Source organism: Anomaloglossus baeobatrachus, chromosome 4, assembly GCF_048569485.1.
Source record: "Anomaloglossus baeobatrachus isolate aAnoBae1 chromosome 4, aAnoBae1.hap1, whole genome shotgun sequence".
Lineage (NCBI taxonomy): Eukaryota > Metazoa > Chordata > Amphibia > Anura > Aromobatidae > Anomaloglossus > Anomaloglossus baeobatrachus.
In genome coordinates this window covers 686753357-686776385 of record NC_134356.1, presented here as the reverse complement: position 1 = coordinate 686776385, position 23029 = coordinate 686753357, and the positions used below count along the sequence as shown (strand labels likewise).

The following is a 23029-nucleotide window of genomic DNA, read 5'->3' as shown; positions in this document are numbered from 1 at the left end:
TCCAGCAGTGGCTGGAAGGAAGGCAGATCCGAATTCAGTCGGACAACTCCACAGCGGTGGCATACATCAACCACCAAGGGGGGACACGCAGTCGGCAAGCCTTCCAGGAAGTCCGGAGGATTCTGATGTGGGTGGAAGCCACAGCCTCCACCATATCCGCGGTTCACATCCCCGGCGTAGAAAACTGGGAAGCAGACTTCCTCAGTCGCCAGGGCATGGACGCAGGGGAATGGTCCCTTCACCCAGACGTGTTTCAGGAAATCTGTCGCCGCTGGGGGGTGCCGGACGTCGACCTAATGGCGTCACGGCACAACAACAAGGTCCCAACCTTCATGGCACGGTCTCGCGATCAAAGAGCGCTGGCGGCAGACGCCCTAGTGCAAGATTGGTCGCAGTTCCGGCTCCCTTATGTGTTTCCACCTCTGGCACTCCTGCCCAGAGTGCTACGCAAAATCAGATCCGATTGCAGCCGCGTCATACTTGTCGCCCCAGACTGGCCGAGGAGGGCGTGGTATCCGGATCTGTGGCAGCTCACGGTCGGCCAACCGTGGGCACTCCCAGACCGACCAGACTTACTGTCCCAAGGGCCGTTTTTCCATCGGAATTCTGCGGCCCTGAACCTGACTGTGTGGCCATTGAGTCCTGGATCCTAACGTCTTCAGGATTGTCCCAAGGGGTCGTTGCCACCATGAGACAGGCTAGGAAGCCCACGTCTGCTAAGATCTACCACAGAACGTGGAGGATATTTTTATCCTGGTGCTCTGCTCAGGGAGTGTCTCCCTGGCCATTTGCATTGCCTACCTTTCTTTCTTTCCTGCAATCTGGGTTAGAAAAAGGTTTGTCGCTCGGCTCCCTTAAAGGTCAGGTCTCGGCGCTATCCGTCTTTTTTCAGAGGCGTTTGGCACGCCTTCCTAAGGTGCGCACGTTCCTACAGGGGGTTTGCCATATCGTACCCCCGTACAAGCGGCCGTTAGATCCATGGGATCTGAACAGGGTACTAGTTGCCCTCCAGAAGCCGCCTTTCGAGCCTCTGAAGGAGGTTTTCACTTTCTAGACTATCACAGAAAGTGGCTTTTCTGGTAGCGATCACATCTCTTCGGAGAGTGTCTGAGCTGGCAGCACTATCATCCAAGGCTCCCTTCCTGGTCTTCCACCAGGACAAGGTTGTGCTGCGTCCTATTCAGGAGTTTCTCCCGAAGGTGGTATCCTCTTTTCATCTTAATCAGGATATCTCTTTGCCTTCGTTTTGTCCTCATGCAGTTCATCGGTATGAGAAGGATTTACATTTGTTAGATCTGGTGAGAGCACTCAGAATCTACATTTCCCGCATGGCGCCCTTGCGCCGTTCGGATGCACTCTTTGTCCTTGTCGCTGGTAAGCGCAAAGGGTCGCAGGCTTCTAAAGCCACCCTGGCTCGATGGATCAAAGAACCAATTCTTGAAGCCTACCGTTCTGCTGGGCTTCCGGTTCCATCAGGGCTGAAGGCCCATTCTACCAGAGCCGTGGGTGCATCCTGGGCATTACGACACCAGGCTACGGCTCAACAGGTGTGCCAGGCAGCTACCTGGTCGAGTCTGCACACTTTCACCAAACATTATCAGGTGCATACCTATGCTTCGGCGGACGCCAGCCTAGGTAGAAGAGTCCTGCAGGCGGCAGTTGCCTCCCCGTAGGGGAGGGCTGTCTTGCAGCTCTAACATGAGGTATTTCTTTACCCACCCAGGGACAGCTTTTGGACGTCCCAATCGTCTGGGTCTCCCAATAGAGCGACGAAGAAGAAGGGAATTTTGTTACTTACCGTAAATTCCTTTTCTTCTAGCTCTTATTGGGAGACCCAGCACCCGCCCTGTTGTCCTTCGGGATTGTTGGTTTGTTTGCGGGTACACATGTTGTTCATGTTGAACGGTTTTCAGTTCTCCGATGTTACTCGGAGAGAATTTGTTTAAACCAGTTATTGGCTTTCCTCCTTCTTGCTTTTGCACTAAAACTGGTGAGCCAGTGATCCCACTGGGGGTGTATAGCCAGAAGGGGAGGGGCCTTACACTTTTTAGTGTAATTGCTTTGTGTGGCCTCCGGAGGCAGTGCTATACACCAATCGTCTGGGTCTCCAATCGTCTGGGTCTCCCAATAAGAGCTAGAAGAAAAGGAATTTACGGTAAGTAACAAAATTCCCTTCGTTTCTGCAAGGAAAATCCACAAAGGATATTCATGGTGATATGTCGCAGACATTGGGGGATCAATGCCCTTCATATTCTACAGTTAAGAACTGGGTTGCCAAATTTAAAATGGGCCACTTCAGTCCCAATGATGAGGAACGTCCTGGACGCCCGAGAGTGGTTGATGTTCTGGAGAGCGTTGATGCTGTGCACAACCTCACACTGGAGAATCCACGAATTTCAGCTAAAGCAATAGCAGACATCATGCGGATTTCCCGTGAACGTGTTTGTGTCATTATCCATGAACATTTGGACAGGAGGAAGCGATCTGCCAAGTGGGTCCCCAAATGTCTGACAACAGATCAGAGAAGCAGCGAGGGAAAACTTCCCGGTCCATTTGTCAGTGTTTCCGGACTGATAAGAACTTCCTGGATTGACTGGTTACTATGGATGAGGCCTGGATTTATTTTTATGACCCTGAAAAGAAGGAGCAGTCAAAAGGGTGGAGACACATTGGTTCTCCTCATCCAAAGAAGTTCAGGGTGCAAAAATCAGCCACTAAGGGGATGGTATATACACCCATACCTGGGTCTCAGCTTCCCATACACGGTAAGTTTTTTAACTGCATGAGAGGACACACACTAGCTAGGGACCCCAACGTAGAGAAATACTTTGGCGTAGTGTTGGGGTCTGTTGCATTGATCAATTCAATAGCTAAATTTCTCTTTATTCATATGTTCATGGCAGTAATGCAGATTCCATTTTTCATACTTTCATTCTTACATATAGCTATTGGATTTTTCATGTCAGTATTCACACAGCAGTTTCTGCTTTTCATATATTCCCCTTACATAGTCACTGGTGTGCATACCTTCTCTCCATATACTAAGAGGATGGTGTCTGTGTTCTGGGATAAGGAGGGAGTGCTGCTAGTGGACTACCTTGAAAAGGTTTCCACTATCAATGCACTGTATTACATTGAACTTTTGGACCAATTAAAGGCAGCTCTGAAGTCCAAAATGTGAAGCAAGCTGTCCAAAGGGATCTTGTTCCTGCATGACAACGCCTTCACTCACACTGCACAAGTGACCACGGCAAAACTGGCAGAGCTGGGCTTCCAGCTGGTGACCACCCTACTTATTCACCAGATCTAGCTCCCTTCGACTATCATCTGCTTCCAAACCTGAAGAAACACCTCAAGGTACCAAATTTCACACCATTTCTGATGTCATGGCTGCTACGGATGCCTGATTTCAGGCACAACTGAATTCCTTCTTTTCGCTGGGCTTACAGAACTTGTAATACCGATGTAAGAAGTGTGTTGATATCAGTAGAGAGTGTGTGGAATAAATGTAAAGTTTCATCACCCTATCTTGTTTCTTTCTCGTACAGCCACAGACTTATCAGCAGCCCCTTGTAGTGATCAAGGATCAGTGGCAGAACATGTTAATTCTTTAAAGTGATTTTGTTAAGCTTCTGATTTATACATCAGGAGAGACTGTATATTTTTAAAAGCAAAAATGTACTTGCACTTACTGGTGACATGGAAATTCTGATGAAGTCTTTCTGCAGACTGTCTGCTATACGAGTATAATCTTTCATGTCCTGACATTCTAGAACCAAACAATTATTTATTTTACTTTTGTGAATAGAGAGGAGTGAACCTCCCAAGGTTTGGTTAGGTTTGTGTTCACTGAATTGACCTGTGTTTGCTGAACAGTCCAACAAACATATCAAAACCCTATTGAATTCATTGGGAGACAAAACCTATGCTTAGTAAGTGCAAAGGGGGTTGGTCTTAATTAGGGCTAAAGGGCTGCAAAAGAAAAAGGAACAGGAATAAAGCAGGACAGCCAACCTTCACTGCGGCTGTAACAATACGTCCAGATCCGCTCATTACAGCTCATACATATTTATTGCTTCCCCCACCCTCCAGCAGTGCCGGTGTCTGGGATTCGTTGCCATCAGAATGTGTGCTCCACCCTGTGTGACAGCTTCTGTGATTGGATGGAATCGCACACGCTGTCTGCGTTACTATAGTGGAGTAAAAATAAATAAAAAAATAGCATAAGGTCCCTCCATATTGTGATACCCAGCACAGATAAAGCAGATGGATACAGGGTACAGCCATCAGCTGTGCTCTTTATCTTGGTTGTGTATCAAAATATGACGGACCCCATGCAACATTTTAATTATTTAAATAATTAATTAATAAAACTACGTGCGGTCCCTAGACAGTGCGGTCCCTAGACAGTGCTTACACAAAGAGCTCCACTTAACTATGTCCTTGGCCTTCCAGCTAGCAACCGGATTGTGTAATATGAACCAAGGGAAAGTCTAACATAATATGTGCAGGAAGGGCTTTAACACTAGAACTACTGGACTCGTGACACCTATATGGAAATACATGATGCAAAGTAGTCAAAATGACTACCTCAGTAATTCTAGTGTTAAGCACATGACAAGTAATGCGCTTAGAATGGTGTACCCCAGTGCAAAGTCACAATCCCAGTACACACTCCTTGAAGACCCCTTGGGGGAGATGTGATGAGTCAATGGCAAAGATCCATATACAGTAGACACTAGATAACTCGTCAACCCTTAACCCAAAGGAGCAAGCAAACTGTTCATCAATTTTATTGGCCCCAAAACCACTAGCAAGAAACACATTAACCAAGACCTCTTGGCCCTCTATTTTTACCTTGGCAGATAATAGACACTGTGATACCATGGAGGAGGAGATGGTAGACCCAGGTTGGAATCCCCTAATCTCCCTCAGCCTAACAGTTTTCCTAGGGTTGACCTATCTTAGAGCACCAATGGACAAGCACTAATAAAATGTCCCTTTATACCCAAGAAAAATCATACACCTCCACTCTTAGGAGTAGGTGACTTGCTCCACTTCTGGGATGTTCTACCAAACTGCATGGACTAGGACAAGGCCTCCAGAGATGGAGAAGGTATCATTGCCCCCTCCCAGATAAACTTGGTCTTATTAGACCACAGATGGAACTGGTGATCTATTCGGATTGCCAGGGCCATGGCACACTCAAGGGAGTCTCATACATGATGAATGCATGCTTTACCCTCTCAGACACATTCTGAAAACACTGCTTCTTGAAAGCAAGGTGGTTCCACTGTGTTTCCACTGACCAGTGATGGAATTCAGCACAGCAATCCCCAGACGGCCAATTCCCCTTTTGTACTGAATGAATCTTAAGGTGGTGTCACACTCAGCGACGACGACATCGACGTCGCTGCTACGTCACCATTTTCTGTGACGTTGCAGCGACGTCCCGTCGCTGTCGCTGTGTGTGACATCCAGCAACGAGCTGGCCCCTGCTGTGAGGTCATTGCTCGTTGCTGAATGTCCTGCTTCATTTTTTCGTTGTCGCTCTCCCGCTGTGAAGCACACATCGCTGTGTGTGACAGCGAGAGAGCGACGAAATGAAGCAAGCAGGGAGCAGGAGCCGGCGTCTGGCAGCTGCGGAAAGCTGTAACCACTGTAAACATCGGGTAACCAAGGGAAGACCTTTCCCTGGTTACCCGATATTTACCTTCGTTACCAGCCTCCACCGCTCTTGCTGCTAGTGCCGGCTCCTGCTCTGTGCACATGTAGCTGCAGTACACAGCGGGTAATTAACCCTATGTGTACTGTAGCTAGGAGAGCAAGGAGCCAGCGCTAAGCAGTGTGCGCGGCTCCCTGCTCTCTGCACTGTGACATGTAGCTGCAGTACACATCGGGTTAATTAACCCGATGTGTACTGTAGCAAGGAGAGCACGGAGCCAGCGCTAAGCAGTGTGCGCGGCTCCCTGCTCTCTGCACATGTAGCGACGTTATGATCGCTGCTGCGTCGCTGTGTTTGACAGCTAAGCAGCGATCATAACAGCGACTTACAAGGTCGCTGTTACGTCACAGAAAATGGTGACGTAACAGCGATGTCGTTGTCGCTGTCGCTATGTGTGACACCAGCTTTAGACTCGGCAAACACCTTATCTGGATCGTCGTAGATGATACCAAGCGCAGTTAAAAATTTGTCCATTGACCTTAACACAGGGGAATCCGGAAGCAAAGAAAAAGGTCAAGCTTGTGGGTAACCACTATGAAGTGAGACCACAAAACCTACTTGCTGCACCTCACTCCCGGTGCAATGAGGATAAAGGTGAAAGTATAATTTACATGCCTCCAGAAGGAGACAAACCAGATGTGCTCCACATCAAAATGCTCCAGAAGTGGCAGTTTAGGTTCTGGTGGTCTGGCAACTAACAAGGATTGCGCCGAGGTAGAAGGTTGAACCTGTTGCTAAATACCCCCCTTTAAGTCAGCCGCCTGGAAAGACAGAGCCTCCACCTGCCCCATAGGAGAAGCTATGGGTTCTATGCAGAAATTTAAATATGGCCGATAATAATGTCATGCACAATAAGGGGATTGGGGTTCCCAGACTGGCCCTCCCTCAGTCTAGGGAGGCCCTAGTTGTCCCTTATCTCAGAGGTACTTCCCATGGTGAAGAGGCCTGTACCGCCAGCCTAGCCCTGATCCTGGCCAGCTCTGTTCTAACACCCCCTCTACCCCATCCCAGAGAGGGCCATGAAAAGAGTGAGTAATCACACACAAAAATACAGTCAGGGAATAACCAAAACTCAAACTCACTGCAAGCACTCACAGAGGTATAGACAATACGTGCTCAGAGGCAATAAAAAGACAATGAGAATGTTTCCACAACACACCAGATAACACACAGAAGATATGCAGCAACTGGAACACCACAGCATAAGGACTGGTATTGCTACAAGCTATAATTGATATGGGGGAATTAAATATACCCTCTTAAAAAGAGCAGGGAGTAGCTGCGATAGGTCTCTAACAACATGTGACTCCAGAGACCATCACCAGGCTAGCAGAATTTAACTCCTGCAGGCCTGAACCAAAGGGAACACTGCTTGGTTGATGCCTGAGCCTGTGTGAACACGGACACATGCCGCCCTGACACTTGGTGAGTTCTGAGCTCGACCCCATGTGACATTTTGCAAGCTGTTCCTTCATATCTTTAAAAACAGTGGGCCTGTTTCTCCTCTCTAAAAAAGGCATCATTTTTAGTTTTCTCGATAAAATGCATTTGTAATTGCTCTAACTTTTTTCACTCCTAATTAACAAGCCATTTTTATTCACATTCAAAACAGTACACCTCTATAGTCTAAATAGATAAATGGAATATGTTTGGACTTAAGGCGAAAAAACGATTGCATCTTCATTTGTCACAGAACTAAGCTCTGGGATAAGTTCAGCTCTCCAAGTCTTTTCTGCTTCTTCTCTTTGCACATTTTGTTTTGCTGGCATTTGCCCCAAAGAATCAATCTCTTGACCATTTAATTCATTTATGTAGCCTACAAAGTCTGAAACTTTAGTGTGTATTTAATCTATTTCCTCTTACAAGATAGATTGAGGTCACTTGGACACTACTAACCTGTGTTTGCAATACAAAATAGGTTCAATACTCAGCTAGGAGTCCTCAAAGTGTTATACACAAATTTTACAGACAAAGGCTTTTCATTATTTTGATTTGTGTTGAATAAATTCACCATAAATCAAATTGCTGGTGAAAATTTTGTCTGTCATGGTTGTCTCCCTGTTTTTGGAGACTATGGGCAGCTTGAGGACTGGAGGCCCTTATCTCTATTTAGGGCTCTGCATTTATATGTTGTTTTTTTTCCTTTGGCACTGAAGTAGTTAAGCCAGTTTTCCTGCCTGCAGTTGAGGTCAGCTGCACCTGCTTTGTAGTCACACCCCCTTTGTTTTTAAATCTCCATTTTCCCAGCAAGCTTTGCTGACTATATAAACCAGTTGTATGAAAGCCGCCTTGGTGGAAAGAGCTGCTACGGATTGTCCTGAAGTCGTATCCTCTCCATTTTTGGTTCTTTATTCCCTGTTTGTCTTTTTCTACCCTCTTATCTCTTTAGAGCAGCAGTGCATCTAGTAAACCTCACCTGCCTCTCACTAGTCAGGGCATCTCTAGCGTTTTCGCAGGGACCCAGGGTGCTGCTCGGCAACAGTTGTAGAGACTGTATAGGGACTAGATAGGATAGTAGGGGCAGCTCAGGTGAGGTGTCTGTGGTGCCCCTGAGGCTTCCGTCGCCACAGAAACATTGCACCTAAGCCAGAGGTGTGATGTCCCATCCTGGGTAAGGACAAGGGTAAATACCAGTTCACAGGCAAATACACACTACACCTATTGTCAGGCATATTTTGGGACCGGGGAAAGTGGCAGCTAACCCCATGCTGCATGCTGGGGGGCCATAAGACCCATCTCTTCTCCCATAGGGTGGGGCCTAACAACAGGGAAAGTGGGAGGAGCCAACAGGAAGGAAGAGCAGACACAAGAAGTTAAAGTGCAGTGATAAGTGAGAAGCTAGCAGTGAGCGAGGAGTGAGTTGGAAGGAGAAGGAGGTTGATACCTCAGAAAAGTGACGGAGAGTGAAGCTTCCTAGTGGAGACCCTGGGACCCAGCTAGGCCCAGGTGACACCACAGACAGTAAAGAACGGATTCCAGGGCCACGGAAGGCATTCAAGCTCGTGGCCTGTTCCACTAGAGCATCGGGTGGAGGGATCAGGCTGCATCCAGGGATGGTCTCTAGAAACTAAGGGAAGATAGACATTTGCAAAAGTAAACACCGAGGCCCAGGGTGGTTGCAAGCGCCCCAGGCCACAACCTACCGTAGATCCCCTGGGAGGAGGGCACGATTCCATCCAGGCAAGCCTTCTTGACCAGACCCTATAGTGAAGGCCGAGACAAGTTTATCTATGAAGGTCAAGGCTTTGAAGTCAGTCTAGGAAAGAGACACAAACAAGGGTGCACCGGCATTTACCTTAAGAACTACCCAGGATCGGCGGAGGTCCCTGACAGTGAATTTCAGCAGTCCAAAGGCAACCAGTTTGCTGCAGCCCTGGAACAGTGAGTAAACACCCTGAAACTGCACCCCCTGGTGTTGCCTCCTTTATTTAGCCCTGCACCACATCCATTCAAAAGCACCATAGACTTTAATAAGCACCAACGGTTGCCCCGGGGTACCGCTCCACCTGTGGGGAGCAGAACTATCCCAGCTGCTAATCCATCAGCCCCGGAGGTCCCATCCAGCAGCGGCGGCTCCATAGCCACAATCCACAGGTGGCGTCACGAATACTTCTGCAAACTTTAATTATAATCACCACCTCCACAGCCGTCATATTAGTTGACCCCACCAGGGTCACGGAGCCGGGCCCTGCCACCGCTGACTACCCCCGGACTAGTCCGGCCCGGCACCGGGTGTCCCAGAGCCCTGGGGTGGGCGAGTCAACTTTGGCGTCATGAACAGGATCTTGTGCCCTGTCCCACCGGGTACTGTGCGCCTTGAAGAACTGTGCATAAAAGACTGTTTTACTGTAAATCTGCCGCCATTGAGACTGCTGAGCGCGGGAAGAAGAAGGGCGTGCCTGAAGAAAGAGCGCAAAAATAGGCCCTGCCCCCCTTGTCTTGCGGAAGAGTGCAAAGCTAAGCCCGCTATGCAAAGCGGAGGATGGACAATGGCGTAAAAAGAAGCTGAACGGCTGGCAAAGTGATCCTAAATTCCAGACCAGAAGATCGCTAGAATGTACTGGATCGTAGGCGTCGTGATGCCGGCCGTGGTGGGCTGGGTGCCAGTCTGGCGCCAGGCGCTGGTGCAGCCCCTGGCTCCGCCTCCAGAAGGGAAGATTGTGCAGCCGAGTGGCGTGGTCGAGCATTCGAGTAGTGCAGAAGCGAGCAGTAACCAGGCAAGAAGCATGGTGGACAAACTGCAGCCAAGCACCCCAGGGACCAACAAATTGGACCCCGAGCTGAACTTCCTCTGGGAAGAAGTGGAGCTCCTCACCCGGAGGTTGAGCTCCTTACAAGCGGAGGTGAAGAGGCGGGTGCACGAAGAAGCTGGAGGGGCACGTGCCAAGGAGGACCGGGCGGCACCCGAGGTCATGGGCCACAGAAAGCAGGCTATACCCGGGTAAGCCGTACGCTGCCCCTACCCGTCCAAGCCCAGGGCACTATGAAGCGATATCGCCCACCCCCCTTGCAGGCCTGCAGGGGGTCCCCGCTGACCACGGCGAGGCAAGGGCGAGCACCGCGGACCCCGACAGCGAGGATGACTCCCCAGACAGCGCGTGCCCCGAGCATCTAGTGGGCCCCTTGCCGAGCCCTCCCGTCGGCTTACTTGGTACGTCCTCACCAGGGGAGAATTGGGATGCCGCACCAGTCCACGATATGGGGCTGCCCCAGCTAATACTCCCTGCCTCGACCCCGCTTGCCGCCCACATGGCCTGCACGCAGCAGTTGGCGCAGTTCCAGTGGGAGAGAGAACTCCGGGAAGAAAAGCGGAGGGCAATCGAGGCCTCTAACCTGGCCTCCAAGGCCCACATCCGGAAAGCCCGCAAAGGGTCCCAGGGCCCAGTTAGGAGGGGCCAAGTGATAGACTTCAGACTGGCGGAGGGCTGGGGCTTCATCCGGGAGCCTGGCCTGGGCAAGGACGTATTTGTCTCCTGCCAGGACATTGAAGAGCATCTGACCAGAGGCCACCCAGGGCGCGACGTCCAGCCCGGCGATCTGGTCGAGTACACGCGGCTGATGGGGAACTGTGGCTGGTACGCGCTGAATGTGCATGTGCTACAGGAGGAAGCAGCCCCGGAGGAGCCAGAGTGGCACCGTACTAATCCAGCCAGCGGTCCTACGCCAGCAAGCAGCCCCACTCTAGCAAGTGGTCCCACTCCAGCCCAGGCCGCAGCACCCCGCAGCAGACCTGCGATCAACACCAGGGAGACTCAGACCATGATCTCCTCGGCCTACCTGTTGCCTGGAGCCATGCCAGAATGGGATCCACGCATTTACCCAAGAGACTAAAAAAAAAAAGAAGATACCGATCGGTAAATAGCCCGTTTTGTCCCTTATCCTTTTTGAAGACGTCCCCTTTGTACTGTCCCATTGTTCTTTGTGAAGAAGTCACCCATCCCTGCATTCCTGCCCCTCTGTTCTTTTTGAAGACTTCACCCCCCCACTATTGATATGTTACCGGGCCACTGGATTTGAAGGTGGTCCACAGTTAAATGTTAATTTATGTGTAATTGTTTAACCAGGCCACTGGACTTAGTGGCTGGTTCTTTTATTCCCCTAAGTTAAAAAAGTTGCAAAGAAATATGGACCACAGGACTAGATGTGGTCAGTAACCCCTCATGTAAATATGTTGCACCTGTTGTGCCCCCTACCAGAATTCTGGTGGGAATACCATAGCACTTATGCACTGGACATTAAAAGGGTACCAAAGACTTTAAAATTTTAATTACATGTTTGCAACGTTCAAGAAAAAGTACCTCCCATAAAGGGATGAAATGTTTTACAGTTTTATTGTTTTAAGCATATACAAATTTTGCAGTTTCTTCCACTGTTTTCTTGTTTCAGCCCGCGGACGTGCTGGGATTTGCTGTGGGGGAGTGTGGCGCCCTTGAGGCTTCCGTCGCCACAGAGACATTGCACCTCAGCCAGAGGTGTGATGTCCCATCCTGGGTAAGGACAAGGGTAAACGCCGGTTCACAGGCAAATTCACACTACACCTATTGTCAGGCATATTTTGGGACCGGGGATAGTAGCAGCTAACCCCATGGTGCATGCTGGGGGCCATAAGACCCATCTCTTCTCCCATAGGGTGGGGCCTAGCAACAGGGAAAGTGGGAGGAGCCAACAGGAAGGGAGAGCAGACACAGGAAGTTCAAGTGCAGTGAGAAGTGAAAAGCTAGCAGTGAGTGAGGAGTGAGTTGGAAGGAGAAGGAGGTTGATACCTCAGAAAAGCGACAGAGAGTGAAGCTTCCTAGTGGAGACCCTGGGGCCCAGCTAGGCCCAGGTGACACCACAGATAGTAAAGAACGGATTTCAGGGCCATGGAAGGCTTTCAAGCTTGTGGCCTGTTCCACTAGAGCATTGGGTGGAGGGATCAGGCTGCATCCAGGGACGGTCCCTAGAAACTAAGGGAAGAAAGACATTTCCAAAAGTAAACACCGAGACCCAGGGTGTTTGCAAGTGCCCCGGGCCACAACCTACCGTAGATCCCCTGGGAGGAGGGCACGATTCCATCAAGGCAAGCCTTCTTGACCATACCCTATGGTGGAGGCCGAGACAAGTTTATCTATGAAGGTCAAGGCTTTGAAGTTAGTCTAGGAAGGAGACACAAACAAGGGTGCACCGACATTTACCTTAAGAACTACCCGGGATCAGCGGAGGTCCCTGACAGTGAATTTCAGCACTCCAAAGGTAACCATTTTGCTGCAGCCCTGGAACAGTGAGTAAACACCCTGAAACTGCACCCCCTGGTGTTGCCTCCTTTATTTTGCCCTGCACCACATCCATTCAAAAGCACCATAGACTTTAATAAGCACCAACGGCTGCCCCGGGGTACCGCTCCACCTGTGAGGAGCAGAACCATCCCAGCTGCTAATCCATCAGCCCCGGAGGTCCCATCCAGCAGCGGCGGCTCCATAGCCGCAATCCACAGGTGGCGTCACGAATATTTCCACAAACTTTTTATTAATTACCATCCCCACTACTGCCATATTAGTTGACCCTGCCTGGGTCACGGAGTCGGGCCCTGCCACCACTGACTACCCCCGGACTAGTCCGGCCCGACACCGGGTGTCCCAAAGCCCTGGGGTGGGCGAGTTATGTCCATCTACCCTCTCACTAGTGCCAGATCCCACAGTTCTTATGGTGTCTCCAGTGTTCCCCCCTTGTCTGGTGTTTTTAGTTGTGTTTTTTTTTATTGTGTGTCACACCTCAGTCTGAACACGCTCATCATGCTCATTGTGTGACATTGGCATAGTCAGTGAATTTGAATTTGAAATGATCCTTTCATATCTACTTCCAATTTTAACAGCACCACTCCAAAACTACTGACTGGCAAATAGAAAGACGAAAGAAAAAAGGTAACATTATTTTTTTGTTGACATAAATAATCTGATCACTCACATTAATTAGTGTTGTTCATCCATCATGTGATTGCCGGAATGTTTACACCGACCGATTAGGAACACGCGATCTTACGAATACTTGTTTGATTATTAACTCATCCAAATAAACCTATACAATGATGCTTGCAAATTCATATTTTTTGCTCCTAATGCATTTTTTCTTCATTTCTGTTTTCTTGAGAGTACATGACTTGAGTGATCTTGGGGACAATTATGTAATTACTATTATATTTTCTCAGTGGAGTGAGACGCAGGAGAAAAAGATTCCCAATGTCATCTCCATTCACTTGTGTATAAATAGAGGTTCTTCTTCTAATACATTTTGTGGCTGATAACCGCACATCCTCTCATATGTTGCTTCATTTGGAGAGTTTTCCTTTAACTCTGAAAATTTATTCTAAATGGCTTGAGAAATACCATGCAAATATAGTAGTCATTATTCTCTTCAGTAGAAAAACATGGACAACCCTGATGTAAGTACTGTCACAGACCCTAAAGGCCGCTTTACACGCAGCGACATCGCTAACGAGATATCGCTGAGGTCACGGAATTCGTGACGCACATCAGGCCTTGTTAGCGACGTCATTGCATGTGACACTTACCAGCGACCGCTAACGATCCGAAAAGTGCCCAAAATTGTTGTTTGTTGACACGTCGTTCGTTTCCCAAAAATCGTTGCTCTTGCTGGACGCAGGTTGTTCGTCATTCCTGAAGCAGCACACATCGCTACGTGTGACACCCCGTGAACGATGAACAACAGCGTTCCTGCGTCCTCCGGCAATGAGGTGGGAGTGACGTTCATGCGGCTGCTCTACGCTTCTCCGCTTCTATTGGTCGCCGGCTGTGTGACGACGCTGTGACACCGAACAAACTACCCCCTTAAAAAAGAGTTTGTTCGACGGGCACAGCGACGTCGTTAGGAAGGTAAGTTGGTGTGATGCGTACCAGCAATATTGTTCACCACAAGCAGCGATTTGCCCGTGACGCACGAACGACGGGAGCGAGTGCTAACGCAAGCGTTGTCGCAGCGTGTAAAGTGGCCTTTACTGACATTGGGGCTAAAACCTGTCAATGTCCTCATTTATCTACATGCCATTATTAGAAAGATATATTGTAATCACAGTTATCTAAGACATGATGTGATGATAAGATTCAGAATAAATCTTTACTCATCTAGTAATTTGTCCTCATTTTCATGGATCTAGCTCATGACCGGTCCACGCAGCTGGTTTTGAATCCCCTATTAAATCGATGGCTGGACCATATATGACAAGCTTCCCCCCCCATTCACCTTTTGTGCCCCCCTATTTCTTTATAGACTGTAGCTTACGAGCACGGCCCTCACTCCTCCTTGTATCTGAATTTTGTTATTCTGTAATGTCTCATATTGTCTGTACAAGTCCCAAATATTTTGTAAGGCGCTGCGGAATATGCTGGCGCTATAGAAATAAATATTATTCCAATTATTTTTATAGATCAGTATGTAAAGACAATGAGTAGACAATCTTGGTGACTAATTTTTAGGTTTTTTTAACTCATCATTAATTTTGTAGATGGTGGATGTACAGGAGGAACTTCAAAAGTTTTAGAATCCAAAAAACTTAAGGGGGCTCTACACGCTATGACATCGCTAATGCGAACTCGTTGGGGTCACGGATTTGGTGACGCACATCCGGTCGCATTAGCGATGCCGTTGTGTGTGACACCTATGAGCAATTTTGCATCGTCGCAAAAACGTGCAAAATCACTCATCGGTGACATGGGGGTCCCTTCTCAAATATCGTTACTGCAGCAGTAATGATGTTGTTCCTCGTTCCTGTGGCAGCACACATCGCTCCGTGTGACACCGCAGGAACGAGGAACCTCTCCTTACCTGCCTCCCGGCCACAATGCAGAAGTAAGGAGGTGGGCGGGATGTTCGTCCTGCTCATCTCCGCCCCTCCGCTTCTATTGGGCGGCGGTTCAGTGACTCAGCTGTGACGTCGCTGTGACGCTGAATGAACCGCCCCCTTAGAAAGGAGGCGGTTCGCTGGTCACAGCGATGTTGCCGGGCAGGTAAGTATGTGTGACATGTCTGGGCGATGTTGTGCGGCATGGGCAGCGATTTGCCCGTGTCGCACAACAGTTGGAGGCGGGTATCCACGCTAGCGATATCGGTACCGATATCACAGAGTGTAAAGCGGCCTTTAGCATATCCCATAAATGGCACAGATTGCATTCATCATTGTTAATCTTCTAGTTTTCTAGATGGTCAGGGCAACCCCTGAGATCTGGTAGACAAAATGGTTAGTGATAAGCCTGTCCATTGAAGCCCTATTTAGAGCGGTCAGGCTACTACAAACAATGCCCTCATGACACTCGGATACTTAAAAACCTTAATTTTTTCTTATATTAAGGTGTGAAATGACAATAGGACAATGGAAAATTCATCAATAAAGACATAAATAGTATAAACACAGTGTTATTTACACTTTATTACTTTTATCACTACATAAATCATAGTCAATGTTATCTTAACTCCTATTCTTTGTATCAGTGGAGCTCCTGTGTCACTGCTCTTTCTGTCACTGTGGTCAATTATCTAAAGAATACAAAACAGCACACAAGTTCCATCCTATTCTGGGAGCCCACAAGTCCAAATTAATGGGTAACTTCTCCTATCTAGCACGCTGGATGCCTTTGCCCTCTGAAGCGCGGCCCCAGTCTTCACTTAGTACCATACGCATGGACAGGAAGCAATGACTAACAAAGATGGTAAGATCATCTCTAGGGTGTAGTCTGGGATCTTCTTTTTCAACTAGTCATCTTCTTCTGGGACTGGTCAGGGGCTCTGACTGCATCTGTTGTCATGGGTATTTTCTCCTGGATCTGGTATCATTGGGGTTTTCTCCTGAATCTACTATCAAGGGGTCTTCTCCTGTATCTGATATCATAGGGGTCTTCTCCTGGACCTCTGGTTATAAGCCCACTTTGCTCCTCACAAGACCTTGTGATGCCAACTTTGCCTTCTCTGTTCCATTCTTGGCATTTATAAATAGTAACTGCTCCATAAGTGTCACCTGAAGCAGCATCTCTTCTAATCTCTTTCCTCTAGGAAACACACACTTCACCCTTTGATTCCTGTGTGTCCTCTCTGACCAACAGATGCTGATGTTCTCGTGCAGACGATGAATGCGTTTCCTGCTTCTCCTTCTCCCTTACACATGTTGGGTAATGCAGAATGAAAAATGCCTAAACCTCTATTCTTAAGGTGGCTTTACACGCAACAACATCGCTAACGAGATGTCGTTGGGGTCACGGAATTCATGACGCACATCCGGCCTCGTTAGCGACGTCGTTGCGTGTGAAACGCACGAGCGACCGCTAACGATCAAAATTACTCACCATATCGTTGATCGTTGATACGTCATTCTAATCCCAAATATCGTTGCTGTTGCAGGACGCAGGTTGTTCTTTGTTCCTGTGGCAGCACATATCGCTATGCGTGACACTGCAGGAACGAGGAACAGCACCGTACCTGCGTCAAGCCAGCAATGAGGTGGACGTGGTATTCCTTCGGCTGCTCTCTGCCCCTCCGCTTCTATTAGCCGCCTGCCGTGTGACGTGGCTGTGACACCACACGAACCGTCCCCGAAGGAGGGGGTTCGCCGGCCACAGCGACGTCGCTAGGCAGGTAGGTCCGTGTAATGGGGCCTAGCGATTTTGTGCGCCACGGACAGCGTTTTGCCTGTGACGCACAACCGACGGGGGTGGGTGCTAGCGATATTGCTGCGTGTAAGGCAGCCTTTAGGAAATAAGTTGTTACAAAATGAGTTTTGCATCTACTTGTTCCGCTCTCTACAAAAAATCGACAGCTGTCTTCTACATTTCTGCTTCAGGAGAGTTTGGACTACAGATTTTAGCTGAATAAGAGTTTTGTTCACAGGTTTCTAATTTTTTTCTCACAAGCTGCACCTTCATTATATTGGTGAAGAAATGTCATTTATAATCTAAATTTTATATCTCTTCAGTGTTGGTCCATATTTTTATAGCTTTATGACTTGATGTTGATACAGTGTAAATAGTGTTCCTGGCTTTTTTTCCTTCTATACACAGGAAAGGAACCGTACTGTTGTTACAGATTTTTTCCTCTTGGGATTTCAATCAAGTAAATACTTAAGAATTTTCCTCTTTTGTCTTTTCTTGGTAATTTATTGTGGGACGGTATGTGGAAACCTCCTGATAATCATGCTGGTGTCCATTAACAAGAACCTCCAGACTCCAATGTATTTCTTCATCTCACAATTGTCTGTAAGTGACATCTTGTTATCCACAAATATTGTCCCCAAGATGCTTCAAATTATTGTGTATAATGGAGGAATAATTACTTTTATTGGTTGCATCACCCAACTTTATTTCTTTTGTGCATCGGAAGCATTTGAATGTCTTCTCCTCACAGTGATGTCTTATGACAGATACGTGGCCATCTGTAATCCCCTCCGTTACGCTACAATAATGACAAGGACTTGTTGTATGAAATTGGCCGTCATCTCTTGGTGTTGTGGCTTTTCTACGACATTGATTGAGGCGGCCACAACAGCAATGCTAACTTTTTGTGGTCCCAATATCATGGACCATTTCTTCTGTGACATGAATCCTTTACTGGACATCGCCTGCTCCGATACTTCCATTATTCACCTTGAAATCACATTATTAGCTTCTCCATTAGTAATGGTCCCAACCATAATAATAATCATATCATATGCCAGGATTATTGTCGCTATCTTAAGGATCCCATCCAATACCGGCAGACAGAAAGCCTTCTCCACCTGCAGCTCCCACCTCATTGTGGTCATTATCTTCTTCTGGACCATGTTTAGCGTTTACGTTTTCCCAACACAGGAGCAAACCATGAATATCAGTAAACTCCTATCCCTGCTATATACTGTGTTCACTCCTTTTATTAACCCCATTATATACAGTCTAAGAAATAACAATATAATTGAAGCTGTAAAAAAATTAAATTTGAAATCTGTGTTTTAAATTTTTATTTTTATTAAATTCTACACAGCGATTCTCCAGCTTAAACCCTTCAAGCAGTCTTCCGTTACCATTGTTTACCTTATGTTTAGCAACCCATTTTTTTTTTCCCATAAGTTAATAATAGTGATGAGTGAGCTCTAAATTGTTTCTGCTCTTGGTATCAAGTTGAGCAATTTAAAGTACTCAAGTGCTCATCTCAAGTAACAAGCATAATGCAAGTCTATGGGAAACTCAAGAAGTTTTCTGGCAGACCCTCCCAGGATGTCGGGTGAGCAGGGAACTCACTGAACTGGATGGAAAAAGGGCTGAAATAGAATGTGAACAGCATGTGGAAGATGCCAGGAAAAATCACTGACTCCCAGTTCACTGCTGGTAACAATGTTGTCCGAGTATTATGCCATTTTTATGGACTAACAATAAAACATTACAAACCAAAGGGGAAATGGATATTACTGCAAAAAGTGATGCTAGTCACTACTTACGGATAGTAAAGACGGGAGGGTTGTCAGGCAGGCCTGGGTCAGGTAACAGAAGGACACATCATGACACAGGGAGTAAGCTGAAGCGCAGTTAAACGCCACTTTACACGCTGCGACATCGCTAGCAATTGCTAGCAATATCGAGCGTGATAGCACCCGCCCCCGTCGTTGTAACGATATGTGGTGATCGCTGCCGTAGCGAACATTATCGCTATGGCAGCGTCACACGCACATACCTGCCCTGCGACGTCGCTGTGACCGGTGAACCACCTCCTTACTAAGGGGGCGGTTCGTTCAGTGTCACAGCGACATCACAGCAGCGTCACTGAACTGCCTCCCAACAGAAAAGGAGGAGCGGAGATGAGAGAATGGAACATCCCACCCACCTCCTTCCTTCCTCATATTCCGGTGGACACAGGTAAGGAGATGTTTGTTGTTCCAGCGGCGTCACACATAGCGATGTGTGCTGCCGCAGGAACGACAAACAACGTCGTTACTGCAGCATCAACGATAATTGGGAAGAGGGGGCATGTCACCGATGAGCGATTTTGAACGTTTTTGTGACGATTCAAAATCGCTCATAAGTGTCACACACAACGACATCGCTAAAGCGGCCGGATGTGCGTCACAAATTCCGTGACCCCAACGAGATCTATTTAGCAATCTCGTAGCGTGTAAAGCCCGCTTTAGTCACAGGCCGAGGGTCACAACTCCAGGAGAGTACAAATCAGATTTAAGGAGCAGACAGAGATGAGGTCAGGTAACAGTTCGAGGTCCAAAGCCAGGAGGTAACGACAAGATCAGAGAGCGGGCAGAGAGGAGTTAAATAACAGTCCGGGATCAAGAAACTTAGATCAGAACACAAGCACAAACACAAGCCAAGAGCACAACTGCAGAACCAGAGAGCACAACTGGCGAGGTTCTGGGAGAGCATGCTCAGTAATAAAGCAGAGCAATTACCAGAAAGGTGGAACACCTGAGTAAAAGCACCTCCCAGAATCTGCATGTAATTCTGTGCTGTCAAACCACCAGCTAGTGTTCAGAGAAGCACAGTAGAACATCTCCAAATATGCAAGAGGCTCTGCACAAAGAAAACATGTCACTGCTGGCTCTGTAGTTCAGGAAGGCGCAGCAGAGCATCACCTGTGTGCAAGATGCCCCGCACAGAGTAATAATGTCACTGTCAGCTCCGCAATTCAGGAAGACGCAGCAGAGCATCATCTGTTTGCAAGAGAGAAATCGTGAAACCACATGAAATCAATGGTGTTCTAAAAAAAATGAATCATAATAACTAGTGATGAGCAAGCACTACCGGACTCTGGTGCTCAGTAGAGATGAGCAAACCTTTCAAAGTTTGGTTCGCCGAGCCTTTTTGAACAAATGCTACATTCACCAAACTGTTTGTCGAACCATTCGTCAAACCTTTTCAAACCTCATTGGATTCAATGGGAGGCCAAACCTAAGGCAGAGAAAACACCTTTGAGGGAGTTGATAAGCTTCTAAAAGAACAAAAATACATTTTACAATGCAGCCCCATTGTTTTAGCATAGCCATTAACTTCATAGACTATTGACTTAAGAACTATAGAGGAGGATGAGAGACAGGTGTAGGGCTGGTGCTCACATACCCCTGTCAGTACAGACAAGACACAACTTGGAGACTCATCTTGGAGTCTTTGATTAAAAACATTTCAGGCAGACAGCAGGACAGTTGTCAATTATTCCCACAAACACACACATATTTCCTCATAGTGTGTTTCCACAGCAGGGAATTTTGGTCCATGCAACACAAAGGATATGGGATGGCCTTTTAATTTTAAAAATCAAGAGATGCATAAGTGATAGGAGTAGGCCTCTTGCTTTCAGAACCCTGGCACTACAGACAAAAGACAATTTGGTATGGGAAGATAAGGTATGCACACCAGTGACTATGTAAGGGGAATACATGAAATAGCAGAAACTGCTGTGTGAATACTGACTTGAAAAATCCAATAGCTATATGTAAGAGTGAAAATGTGAAAAATGGAATCTGCATTACTGCCATGAACATATGAATCAAGAGAAATTTAGCTACTGAATTGATCAATGCAATAGAGCCCCAACACTACGCCAAAGTATTTCTCTACGTTGGGGTCCCTAGCTTGTGTGTGTCCTCTCATGCAGTTAAAAAACTTACCGTGTATGGGAAGCTGAGACCCAGGCTATATATGCGTATGATATGGATTGGCAATAGGTGTGGTTGGGGGTTCACAAACGAAAAACTACTAACAATAAGGAATAACGTTTGGAACACCATTCTAAGTCTGAACTGGGTGCAAAAACCTAAAAAAACATCACTATGGGGAGATAAGGTATGCACACCAGTGACTATGTAAGGGGAATACATGAAATAGCAGAAACTGCTGTGTGAATACTGACTTGAAAAATCCAATAGCTATATGTAAGAGTGAAAATGTGAAAAATTTTTGTTTGTGAACCCTCCCCAACCACACCTATTGCCAATCCATATCATACGCATAAATAGCCTGGGTCTCAGCTTCCCATACACGGTAAGTTTTTTAACTACATGAGAGGACACACACAAGCTAGGGACCCCAACGTAGAGAAATACTTTGGCGTAGTGTTGGGGCTCTATTGCATTGATCAATTCAGTAGCTAAATTTCTCTTGATTCATATGTTCATGGCAGTAATGCAGGTTCCATTTTTCACATTTCATTCTTACAAATAGCTATTGGATTTTTCAAGTCAGTATTCACACAGCAATTTCTGCTATTTCATGTATTCCCCTTACATAGTCACTGGTGTGCATACCTTATCTCCCCATAGTGATGTTTTTTTAGGTTTTTGCACCCAGTTCAGACTTAGGATGGTGTTCCAAAAGACAATTTGGTGACCTTACTTGGAGTCTCCACATTTCCAAATATTAAGGACAGGCAACAGGAAAAGTGGCAACAATTGGTACAGACTTCAAATAGTCCAACAAAGCAACATGGATACTTTGGACCGGCCCTGTAACAAGGCCTGACCCAACATTTCTACATTCACCAGAGACAGTAAGATGACAGAAAGACATAGGCCTCTTGCTCCCAGAAACCTGGTACTACAGATGAAAGACAATATGATGATCCTATTTGCAGTCTCTACATTTCCAAAAATGAAGGTCAGACAACAGGAAAGGTGTCAACCATTGGCACAAACTACAAATAGTCCAACAAAGCAATATGAATGCTTGGGACTGGCTGTGTAACAAGCCCTGTACCAACATTTCTACCTTCATTAGCACAGCAAGATGACAGACAGGCATAGGGCTGGTGCTCCCAGAACCCTGCCACTACACCATCGCCTAGTCTGCACAGTCTGACACTGGGGTGGAAAAGTCATCGAACATCCATGACTTGTTCTTGAACGTTAGATGGTCTAGGCTTTCAGGGGACAGCCGGATGTGGTTATCCAATAATACATCACCAGCAGCACTGAAGACTAGTGATGAGCGAGTATGCTTGTTACTACTTGGTACTCGCACGAGTATCACTGTACTCGGGCTGCTCGGCGGGTACCGAGTAATTTCGCGATACTCGTGCTGTACTCGTGGTCTTCATCTTTGCATGTTGGCGCTCTTTTGAGAGCCAGCCCTCATGCAGGGATTGGCTGGCAGACCACTGCAATGCCACAGCCCTGTTAGTTGTGGAATTGCAGTGATTGGCCGGCCTGCACAGCGTGACCGAGCCTTTATACCGGCGGGCGCGCTGTGCTCTGTACACAGCCATCTCATATTCCCTGCTTTCCACGCCCACAGGCGCCTATGATTGGTTGCAGTGAGACACGCCCCCACGCTGAGTGACAGGTGTCTCACTGCACCCAATCACAGCAGCCGGTGGGCGTGTCTATACTGTGCAGTAAAATAAATAAATAAATAATTAAAAAAACCGGCGTGCGGTCCCCCCAATTTTAATACCAGCCAGATAAAGCCATACGGCTGAAGGCTGGTATTCTCAGGATGGGGAGCTCCACGTTATGGGGAGCCCCCCACCCTAACAATATCAGTCAGCAGCCGCCCAGAATTGCCGCATACATTAGATGCGACAGTTCTGGGACTGTACCCGGCTCTTCCCGATTTACCCTAGTGCGTTGGCAAATCGGGGTAATAAGGAGTTAATGGCAGCCCATAGCTGCCACTAAATCCTAGATTAATCATGTCAGGCGTCTCCCCGAGATTCCGTCCATGATTAATCTGTAAATTACAGTTAAAAAACACAGACACCCGAAAAATCCTTTATTAGAAATAAAACAATAACAAAGTCCCTCATCACCAATTTATTAACCCCGACAAACCCTCCATGTCCGGCGTAATCCACAGT

General features: G+C 47.3%; 1 protein-coding gene across 1 annotated transcript; it reads left to right on the top strand.

The window, feature by feature from the left end:
* The first annotated feature begins 10474 nt into the window (after positions 1 to 10474).
* Positions 10475 to 18192, top strand: LOC142302871 (olfactory receptor 10A7-like). Its single transcript, XM_075343977.1, has 2 exons — positions 10475 to 10800; positions 17226 to 18192. Exons 1-2 carry the CDS (start codon positions 10475 to 10477, stop codon positions 18190 to 18192), a joined length of 1293 nt encoding a protein of 430 aa, XP_075200092.1.
* Positions 18193 to 23029: the final 4837 nt, after the last annotated feature.